Genomic DNA, 12,056 nt, shown 5'->3' on the forward strand with positions numbered 1-12,056 from the left:
GCAAGGGATTTATTACCGTCCAGCTCTATTTGCTTGCTCAGGGTAGGAAGTAATAATGCTAAGAAATCTGAGCCACTGAGGGAGCAAATGACCTCATTCCCGGGATTTTTTTTATTCTTGCCCAATATCTTGATCCATTTCTATCAGAATCTAACCAAATATATACTAACATAAGGAAGTTTGATCAGTCTTATTAGGAATTACTTTAATAGAAGGAATTACAGAATGAAATTATGAGTATGAAGATCCTTGATACCTTTGAAGGAATGATAGGGGACTAGGAGAATGTTTTGAGTGGAATAGCCCGTAAATTGTCGCTACGACAATTGGCAGTTTGGTTTCAGAAACTTAGTAATTATTGATCAAATTAGCGCAGAAAAAAATGAGGCAGTCTTAATATACCCAGTCTAGAGATTGCCTTTAAAAAAAGGAACTCGTAATATTTCAAATGTTACAACAAACTTGCAGAAGGACTCAGCATCTTCTTTAGTGAGGAATAAATCTATTGCATAGATCTGTTTAATTCTATTGGAGAGAACATCATTCTCTCTGTATCCTCTCAAGCAATAGCCTACTCATTTTTTTCTATTCTTGGTTTTGCTAAATAATTGTTATTTAATTATTACTTAGTGCAATTCTTCACTTCATGCTTTAATATTTTTAATGATTTTGGTGGAAAATATTTACCCGTGAAATAAAAAGTAATTTTTTTTTCCTCCTAGGGCTCCTCTATTTATCTCATTCTGATGGTAATTAATTCAAAACTACAAACCTTTATCTTTTGAACTTTGAATTAGTTATAGGTATTTTCACTCGTGAAGGTAGTGCAATGATTTGTCCATATATACCATATAGTTTTCCACAATCAGACACTTCCAACCACTCCCTAAAGTTTGCATTATCATCTGAAAGTGCACTGAAGGCTCATATTTAAACAAGGAATGACTTGATAGACCAAATAATCCTTCTGAGCCCGTGTTAGGATCTAAAATAAGAACAAAATAATAAAGAAGAATTTTTTAACATAAAGTCTGTAGATGCTGGAAATCCAAAGCAATGCTCTCAAGATGCCAGAACTCAGCAGGTCAGGCAGCATCTATGGAAATGAATAAGCTATTGGCATTTTGGGCCGAGACCCTTCTTCGGGACTGGAAAGGAAGGGGGGGAGGGGAATGAGAATAGCTAGAAGGTGATAGGTGAATCTAGGTGGGTGGAAAAGGTAAAGAGCTGAAGAAAAAGGAATCTGATAAGTTAAAAACATTTTAAGTGTTTTACTAGTGTCATTTCTAACTGTGGACAATAACAAATCTGCTAGAGGTTTGTTGTGATGACTTAATTTTACATCTGTTTTTATGGATTGAACATTGCGTCATATGGTAGGTTATGAAAATTATTTAGTCTGTATTTTATAATTCAAGGTTTGGATTTTCCAGTTTTTAATTAATTTGATGAGTAAGACACCTATTTCTTTCTACTCACCTTGTACAGTAATCGTTGAATTTGAATCCTGAGATGATAGGTGCTGGCAATGGAGTTTGGAGCAGAGGAGGTGTACAGTTGAGATCATCCACAACAAAGAACCTTACCACAATCAAAACCATATGTGTTTTCAATTCTGTACCATGTTCTCTATGTTCTATTTATTTACACTTTTCTGCACCCTTCCTTTATTTATTTATCTCCCTCATAAGCACCCCCTTTGCATTGCGGTCCTGTTTGTCCTTTAATCAGTAGAGCCTTCAGCTCTTTCACTGAAGTTCACCCTACACTTTATGCCCCGACAACTCAACACCACCCTTCTCCCACCCCTTCCCCCCCCCCAATTTCTTCAGCCACCTGTGCCAACTTCTCCCTGATTCAGCCGTTGCTTTATAAACCCTTAATTTCAATTTACAGTTCTGATGAAAGATGACTGACTTAAAATGTTAAATATTCTTCACTCTTTTCAGGCGCTGACTAATCAGCATATGTATGATTTTTTTTATTTCAGATTTCCAGCAATTATGGTATTTTGCTTCAAATTTGTGAGTGTTCTTTACGTTTTGTTTTTTTGTGCAGCACAGTGTAAGGTGGTAACATTCAGGGAACCTTTCCTTCTCCACGCTAAATAATTGAAATATAATAGGTGCCATTCAAGGGCACCTTGACCGTACGAGCCGTTGGCTTAAAGGAATGCTAACGCATTGATTCCGTCTCTACATGCGCACACTGCTTACATAGAACTAACCACTGTGTGAAACAGTTGTTTCACTGATGGAGTTATTGTACTGGATATCCTGAATTTGGTGCAACAGAAGCTTCATATTTTACATGAAGACTATGTTGGGCCATAGGAGTACACATGCTATGTAAGAACAAAGCTACCCTGATTAATCTTTTCAATTGTTCCAAGAGGCAAGTGTTAACAGAGCAGCCTTGATAAACATTTTCCTAACATGCAGCCAACTTGCTGGATGGCTTCTTGAATGTAAAAATTAATAGGATGTTTTCGATGTAAAATCAATCAGCAAATACGAAGACAGTTTTATATTGTGCATGATATATATGGAATCTTCAATGATGCTTGGCAAAATCCAAATCAGTCAGTCTCAGTGTAGTAAGGGTTTGGTAACACTGCCTTACACTACTTTCAAGCTGTCCACCTCTACGCCTTCTCCCGTGTCCATTTTAGCACACTTTCAAGCAGTTCATTCACCTCAAGCCATACAACGAAATTTAATAGCTGTTGCAGTTACGGGCCACCTCTTTCAATGGACCCACCATTTCATCACATAGTCAGGTTTCATTCTAAAGGACCCATGCAAGCACCTTTCAAAATTCTGCACAGTTAATATGAACAATCATGAAAATGCAGCAGAACCCTTCCAGTATTGTGTGTGGTCTTTTACTGCATGTGGTGATGTAAATCCCTAGACACTAGACACTAGTCACTAGAATACTACAGCACAGTATAGGCCCTTTGGTCCCGGAAGTTGTGACGACACATATATTCCTTAAAAAAAATACCAAACCTACAATACCCTGTAACCCTCTATTTTTCTTTCATCCATGTACCTGTCCAAGAGGCTCTTAAATACCCCTAATGTTTTAGCCTCCACTACCATCCCTGGCAAGTCATTCCAGGCACACACAACCCTCTGTGTAAAAAAACTGACCCCTGATGTTTCCCCTAAACTTCCCTCTTTTAACTTTGTACATAAGCCCTCTGGTGTTTGCTATTGGTGCCCTGGGAAACACGTACTGACTATCCACCCTATCTATGCCTCTCATAATCTTGTAGACCTCTATCAAGTCCCCTCTCTTCCTTCTGTGCTCCAAAGAGAAAAGTCCCAGCTCTGCTAACCTTGCTTCATATGACTTGTTCTCCAATCTAGGCAACATCCTGGTAAATCTCCTTTGCACCCTCCCCAACAGCACCCTGACTCACTGGTGTGGGTCTGCCACACAGCACCAGTACTATGCATGTTTTCTCATGAAAATTCGAAGTTCAATGTTCAAAGTACATTTATTATCGAAGTATGTATATGATACACAACCTTGAAATTTATCTTCTTGCAGGCAACAACAAAACAAATAAACCCAATAGAACCCATTAAGAAAAGAAGATTGTCAAATACCTAACATGCAGGGGGGAAAAAAGTGAACTTCAGTTCCAAATGTACTGAACCACAAAATCAGCTGTTTAGTGACAGTGACAAAGATATCACATTTCCTTAACCCCTCTGTTTTCCTGTACACATTGACAGTTGCCAATGCATTTTTCTCCATTTGTTGTCCTGCACTTGTTGAGTATGTTCTATCCAGTTATTTGAAATGGCTTCCTCTCTCATACCATTAACTCTTGTTACGTTCAGTAATCAGTCCTTAGTTTTTGTTTTCTTCCATTTGCACAATCATTCAAAAACATCAGCCACCTCTACCTTTTTAACCCCCTCCAATGTTTCTAAATTGTTAAGATTTTTGCCTAATCTCCACTTCCTCCCACTGTATCAGACCCCACATCAAACTCTATTTCCTTGGCATTGGTTCCATCCCTTTTCAAGAAAACTGAATTAAACTGAATCAGAACATAATATCATATTTGACCCCAGGATGTGTAGCTGACCACATGTCTACACCATAACCAGTATCACACAAGTTTGCCACTACCTCTGTTTATCCTTGCATTTATTACCTCTGGCCTTAACTATTCCGATGCTTTCCTGGCCAGATTACCTCATTTATTTAGTAATAAAGCTGTTTAAAACTCTCTTGCCTAGCTTCTACTTGATCCAGTTACACCTGTGTTTGACTAATAGAACACATTGATTCCTATTTAATGAACATCTCAATTTTAAAATTTTCATGTTTTCAGCTCCTTTTATAATCGGTGTCCTGTTTATCTAAAAATGCTCCAGCATCACATTTCCATGAGACATCTGTATTCCTCCAGATCTGGTGTACTAATCTTCCCAAATTTAACTGCTTGGTCTTTGTTGGTAATGCCTTCATCTGCAAAAGCTTAAAATTCTGAAACACGCCCTGTTTTTATCTTTCTCCCCTTTCCTCCTCTACGCTGCTCCTTAAAATCCATTCTATGTCAATGCTTTTGGTCATCACTTCTTTATGCACCTGAAAAGAAACTTTTATTTTATAGTGTACCTGTGTGTGCCATGAGGTTTTCCACTGCTTAGTTACCAATTGGATATTATGTTGATTATACTAAATCTATGTCCTACCTACTGACCCTATCTATCCTATGTTTAATCTTTCCAGACTTCTAAAGCCAGTGTTTTAGTGGATCTGAACAAAGACTGGCCGATGTGCAAGCCTACTCCATTGTTTTGTATAAAATAATTTGTTGGGATTTGAGTTCACACTCTGCACTATGGTGACTACTAATTTATAAATGTTACTTTACCACCTTAATGCTTCAGAGCACAATGCTATGACCTTCAAAAGTTGTTATGTTTCCAACTACAATTAGACTTATTGCATGGAATCTGGTGTGTGTTTAAAAAAAAGTATCAGTTAACTATATGCAAATAGCAAATAATTTGAACCAATCTTTTGTATCTTTCTCCCCCACATTCTTCAGGACACTGTGAGTTAACTCGCCTACTGATATGTTCTGGCTTTAATCCCAGGCAACAGGATGACTTTGGCCAGGTAAGAGGCTTTAATCTTCCATAACCTTCCATCCCCTAAATTTGATCCTTTGTTGGAATGCCTATGCTTCCTGACTGTCTTTGGCTATCTCAGCCAAAAGGCTTGTTTTCATCCATTAACTATACGGATGTGGAAAGTTACAGCTAAAGCTGATTCTGTTCACCTTTGGCCTTTTGTTCGTATTTGTATGTGCAATTAATCATCTGCAGGAGTACTGATTATTTCTCCCATCTGTGTCCAACAGCATTTTCTCTTCCTTCCGACACTGCTTGAGCAGCTGAATATTTGCAATATATTCCCTATTTCTTTCGGATATCAAGCTTTACAGAATCTTGCTTTGATGCAAGTGAATACAAAATGGCTGGTGTTGCAAATAAACATTGTCTAGTGTAGGAGTAGACCACAATATCAATTCCTATTGTAATAGGGTTAAGGATTTTGACCACTGAAATTGACATAGTTATATTAAATGTCGAATACAGATGTCCAATTAATTTGATTTAATTTATGGATATAATCAATTAATTTTCAGAATTAACCCCTTCAAGTCAAAAGGAGATGGGTTCAAATTCCACTCCAAGGACATAATGACATCATTTATGCAAACATTTCAGTGTAGTGCAACAGAAGTGTTGGTTTGCTGGAAGTACAGCCAGTAGAATTTAGATGCAGAAAGACCATCATGCAGTTTACTTCTAATATGGCATCCTATAAATGCAAGTTGTGGCTATCATCATACTGAGAAGGGAATTAGCATGACATCAAGATGCAGATAAAGACATAATGAAGGCAGTTTCTGATGGCAATCAAAATGGAATGCTGCTTTAATGCCATCAATATCACATTTTTTTTATGTGCCATACTCTGCCAGAGCCTTGGTGACCTCTTTTTCAAGTGGTTGTCTTGGAGGAAAGATTCTGTGAGTGGTCCCCCAGGTCCTTCTCACAGCGCAGTTTTTTTTTTTTTGTTTAACGAGGCCGAGTTGCGAGCTCGACACTCAACCTGGCACAGATGGAAAGCGTGCCCAGGAGTGGCCCGACTGGATTTGAACTCGGGAACCTTTGCTCCTGGAGTCCAGTGCTGATGTCATTGTGCCACCAGCCGGTTCATGTCACATTGCCCTCCCTTAATAATGTAGTGAATTCCATTTCACCAATTGGCATGCTCAATTCAATACCTAGCAAATGAAAATGACCCCAAAATGCAATATAAAGCAGATTAATTTCTTTCATTTGATTGCTGTTGATTGACAAAATGATAGTTGGATTAGGATAACTTTTTTTGGTATTTTTAGACTTTGGACAAATACATAGATGGAAGGAGTATGGGAGCTATTGTCCAGGTGCAGGTCAATGGGACTAGGCAGAGTAACAGTTTACTATGGGCTAGATGGGCTGAATGGTCTGTTTATTGCTCAATAACTTTGACTTTGAGGCAGTTTGTGAGGTCTATAGAATAACAAAGGCAACACCAAAAGACTGCATGTCTTCACAAGGTTTAAGTATAACCCAGCTGACATGCATATCCTGTTATTATGGAATGCAGGATGACCAGGAGGTTGATGATAAGCTTGGCTTTCTTCTTGAGGATGAAGAGAGCATGCAGAGCAAGATAACTTGCTGAGGGAGATAGAGGGGAGGATCTCCCGAAAGAGACAATGTACACCAAGGGTTCTTCAAGGAACATTCCTACAGTATGCATCTTAGTGAACAGCAAGGCACATGAGACTCCAGTTCAGTAGTTAAGTCCTAGCTGAAATATATTGGGAGCTATTAGCAAGAACATTAAGAGTAGAGCACATCCGGGCCCTTTGGGCTACTAAGATCAAAATTATCATTATGTTTTATATTATTGGCTCATGTGGGGCAGAAGCAACATTTTGCGGTTTGTGTGCAGTCTTACATTAAGGAGGTGACAGGTTCATCTTATCCGTCCATTGGCAGAGAACAGCAATAAGTGCAAGCATGCAGATCAAACAGTGTTGAATGCACTCTGATGGGACAGAGTGCTATTTATTGTACTCACACCAGTGTAAGGACACTATAAAGTCATAAAGCAATACAGTTTAGGTACAGGCCCTTCAACCTAATGTGTTCGTGCTACCCACTCAATTAGTTCCAATCTCCTGCATTTGGCCCTCATATACATCTAAGCCAAGCCCCTGAAGTGCTTCTTAAATGATACTTCTGTAGCTGTCACAACCACTTTTTGTGTATATCATCATCCACTGTGTGAAAAATTTGTCCTCAGCTTCCTTTTAGATCTTTCCCCTCTCAGCCTAAATTTATGCCCCTGAGTTCTAGATTCCACTACCCTGGAGAAAAGACTGTTACCATCTAATTCTATGCCACCTTGTCTAATTTTAAACTTTTCTTTAAGATTACTCCTCGGTGTATGTTCCAAGGAATAAACACCCATCCTGACCAACCCTGCCCTATAACAGGCCTACAAACATGCTGAAAAATGTTTTCTATACTCTTTCAAGTTCAACCACGTCTTTCCTGTCACAGGGTGACTTAAACTGAACACAGTGCTCAGAATCAGAAACCAGCACATGCTGTGAAATTTGTTAACTTAAATTTGTTATCTACTGCAAGAGCAGCTTAAACAAGGACTTGCACAACTGTAATATAATGTTCCAAATCATATCCTCAATTCCAGACCAATAAAGGCCAGTGTGCTAAGTGCCTTTTTCGCCGCCCTGCCTACCTGTTACTACCTGTTTTTAATTAATTATGCACCTGTAGTCCTGGGCTCCTCTGTTCCATACACTCCCTAGTGCCCGACAATTAACAGCACAAGTCCTACACTGGTTTGACTTTCCAAGATCTATCATCTGACACTTGTGTGTATTGAAATCCGTTGCTGTACCTTGGCCCACTTACCAAACTGATCACAGTCCCTCTGTAATCTACACCATCAGCAACACCTTTTAATTTTGTATCATCTGTAAACTTACTGATGAAACATTAAGCATTTGTGTTCAAAATCATCTATATACATAACGAAATAAAAGAGTCCCAAAGCCAGTCCCTGTAGCACACCACTAGTCACGGGCCTTCATTCTGAGAAACAACATGTAAATTCCACGATGTATTGTGACAGCAGTCTTCTGCTCTATAAATGCAAAACCAGGTCTGGATGCATTCAGAGCATCATAATGGTTATTCTCTAATATCCGGGAAACCGTGATGGTGTTTGCATCTGTCTGTATCTGCTGTTCCCTCCATAAATAAACACAAGAACAATCCAGCAAGTTCTCCAGATTCCAAGCGCAGTGTAGAAAGTGGTGCTACCACTGTATTGCTACAACTGGAAAAGAAGCTGAGGGCAAACATCTGCAACATTTTATGAAGTGTATGCATCCAAAACCATTATGGAAAATTGTGGTTTTTATTATTAGAGGCACAAAAATAGTCCCTTCAACCTAACTCTTCCATGGTGACCATGATGCCTATTGACACTTAATCTCATTTTCCCACAGTAATCCTGTATCCTTCTACTCATTTCCTATCCAAGCACCTGTCCAAATGCTCAGGTTACAACTCTCTCACTTCCTCTGCAGCTCATTCCAAATAAGCACACCATCTGGGTGAAAAACCTGCCTATGAGATCATCTTTAGATTTCTCCCCTCTCTTCTTAAATCTCTTCTTTTAGACTCCCCCAATCAAGAAAAAAAACTCTTAGCGTCTACCTTACCTTTGCTTCTCATCATTTTACCAACTTCAATATGTCATCCCTTAGCCTCCTATGTTCTAGTGAGATTACACCCAGTCAATTCAGTCTCTCCTTGTAAGTAAAGCCATCCATTCCAGTTAACATCTTATTGAATCACTTCTGTGCTCTTTGTACTACTGCCACATCCTTCCTGTAGTGTGGCAACTAGAACTGTACATGATACTCCAAGTGCAGCCTGGCTAATAGTTGCTGCATCATAACATCCCAGCTCATACTTGGTGTCTGAGCCAATGAAGCCAAATGCCCTTTTAACTATCCTATCTACCTGTGTCACCTTTTACAGGGAGCTATGAACTTGTCCCACTGTGCATCAATGGTCCCTGTCATTTACTGCATATGTCCTGTTCATATCCAATGTCTCAAAGTGCATTACCTCAAACTTGTCTTGACGTGACCTTCATTCAGTTGAACTGCCTTTGTTACTTTGGACTCTGCAGGATATCACTCTTTTACATAACTAAGTGAACACATACTAATTTTTCACCAATTAATTTCAGTTTTTCACCACAGATTGTTGGTTATGTCATACAGTGATTCAATGTGAATTAAAATGCAATTTATTCATTCAGTTTATGTTGATATGTAAAATAAATCTTGAAGAAAATTTATGGCAAAAGTAAAAACAAATGTGGGAAATATGATTGCTGAGAATTTTTGCAAGGTTCATATTAGAAAGAAGGTGAACAATTGCACCTGACCCCTTTGGAACATACTGAAGTAAAATTTGATCAGTCACAACATCAAGGTGAATTATTATCTAAGTGGTCACTTTGACCATGTGGTTCAAGGAAAATGATACCCAGAAAGTCTGTATAAAGAAACAACAGTACAGCACAATATGTACCTTTGGCCTACAATTTTGTGCTAACCTATATAAACCTACACCATAATCAGCCTAACACTTCCCTCCCACAGATCCCATAACTCTCGACTCAAAGGTCCGGAGGGGCCTATTACATACTGTATCTCAATAAATGAGTGAGTGAGTGGGGCCTCTGTCAGTCAGAATCCGAGGTATGTAAGCCTGGGCAGTACGACATTGAGGGCAAGCTGTTGCCCAAGTACTGTAGCAAGCTCTCCCTCTCCACACATCTGATGAACCCAAAGGAATGGCAGAGACCAACTCTGTTTGGTACCAGTAGCATTGCAGGAGTTGCCAGTCAGTGTAGGACTGCCTTCGGGACTTCAGATCCAGTATTCTCCCCTGGCAGTTTACTCTTGAAGACTTCCCCATGAGCAGGTATAGCCGCAAGGCAGTGGAGGTTTGAGATCAGAGTTTGCCTTCTCCTAGATGAACTGCCAACCATGACTGGCGCAGCCCCATCTGCCTGAAGTGACTGGTTTTAAGTCACCAGTAACCGCCTTTGAACTGCCTCCTGTCAGTAGAAACTGTTCCGTCAGGCTTATAGCTAAGCCACATGTGAAGGCCAGGAGCTGGACTTGATTGTCAGAGGTTATTTGAGATGCACACCATCAATAGCATTTAATAGGTAGTAGGAGCTTGTCCCCTTTACCTACCCCAGCTATAAAAACTTTAAGGAACCTCAATAAATAAATTTTAGTCACCTGACCTAATATTGCCTAATAAGTTCTAACATCAATTTAATTTCCTTAAATATTTCTTGAAGCATTTTGGGGTGTTTCTAGTAGAGTTGAAGTCGCCACATAAATGAAAACTGTTGTTGTTGTCACTTACAAAAAGACTGGTGAAGTATGTTTCTACCAACAATGGCGGGATGCTGAAACTGGTTTGCCTGTTCTCTCAGTGAAATTTTAGGATTTTGCAGGCACAGTGTTGAAAAAAAATTTTCCAAAGCCTCTGGATAATCCAGGTTGCAGAAGAATATAGGAGGGCAAAGATCATTGTTGTATAGGAGAATGCAAATTTGTGCCGCGTCTGAGGTCTTGATCTTCAAATACCCTTACATTCAATTGATCAAATGCTATTGACCTAAAGCTCCATTTGAAAACTTTCCAGTGTAAGCTGCTTTTTCACTACATATTATGGTTGTGCATTCTAATCAGATTCTAAGGTTAAGACCTGTTTGATAACAAGATGGTCCAGTCTCAAAAGACAAACATGGCAACATTTATTGTATGACAAATACAATAAATGTTCAACTAAGATTAGTACAATATACTTTTTACATCAAATATATATTACACCACAAAAAATAAATAGATTAAACTCAAATTTATCTGATCAATGTTTTCGATGTAATCAAGAAATTGGTACTTTTTTACGCTCTACTTGGTTTTGTTCTAAAATTCAACCTTTTTGGACAAATTTAAGAGTTTATTGGAACAAATTATTGGAATACAACTTACACACAATCCAATATTATTTTTACTAGGCGATATTGAAGGGATAAAATCAAAATCCAAATTGAATAAATATCAGAAAGAATTCATAAAAATTGCATTGGCAGTAGCCAAAAAGGCTATTGCAGTTACTTGGAAATCGGATTCATACTTAAGTATAGATCGTTGGAAGAATGAAATTTTTAGCTGCATTCCACTTGAAAAAATTACTTATAATTTAAGAGATAAATATGAAATATTTCTGAAAATTTGGCGCCCTTATTTACAAAAAATAGGATTAAGTATATAGGTGCTCTGCAGATAAAATTATTGGTAATCTGGGGAAAGAAATAAATATACATATTAAAGCTATTACAAACTCCATGGAGCATGTGGGGATCTTCTGAAATCCAGACACTCTTTCTTTCTTTTTTTTCTTTCTTTCTTCTTTCTTCTTCTTTCTTCTTTCTTCTTCTCTTTCTTCTTTCCTCCTTCCTCCTTCCTCCTTCCTCCTTCCTCCTTCCTCCTTCCTCCTTCCTCCTTCCTCCTTCCTCCTTCCTCCTTCCTTCTCCTTCCTCCTTCCTTCTCCTTCCTCCTTCTTTCTCCTTCCTCCTTCTTTCTCCTTCCTCCTTCTTTCTCCTTCCTCCTTCTTTCTCCTTCCTCCTTCTTTCTCCTTCCTCCTTCTTTCTCCTTCCTCCTTCTTTCTCCTTCCTCCTTCTTTCTCCTTTCTTCTTCTTTCTTCTTCTTTCTACTTTTCTATAGGGATATGTTAGGGGGGAGGGGTTAAGGGGAGGGGGAATGAGTCGATAATTTTCTTTTTTCTTTCTGTAACCTATTTGAAAATTCAATAAAATTTTTTTTTAAAGAC

General features: G+C 38.7%; 1 protein-coding gene across 1 annotated transcript in view; it reads left to right on the plus strand.

Annotated features, from left to right (window-relative positions):
- Positions 1–12,056, plus strand: part of LOC132391646 (uncharacterized) — a 74,133-nt gene that overhangs the window by 18,463 nt on the left and 43,614 nt on the right. The window contains exon 3 of the mRNA XM_059965102.1: positions 5,078–5,148. Within this exon, the coding sequence (XP_059821085.1) occupies positions 5,078–5,148 (71 nt within the window). The remainder of the gene's footprint in view (positions 1–5,077; positions 5,149–12,056) is intronic.

This window comes from Hypanus sabinus, chromosome 3 (genome assembly GCF_030144855.1).
Source record: "Hypanus sabinus isolate sHypSab1 chromosome 3, sHypSab1.hap1, whole genome shotgun sequence".
In the NCBI taxonomy this organism is placed as follows: Eukaryota; Metazoa; Chordata; class Chondrichthyes; order Myliobatiformes; family Dasyatidae; genus Hypanus; species Hypanus sabinus.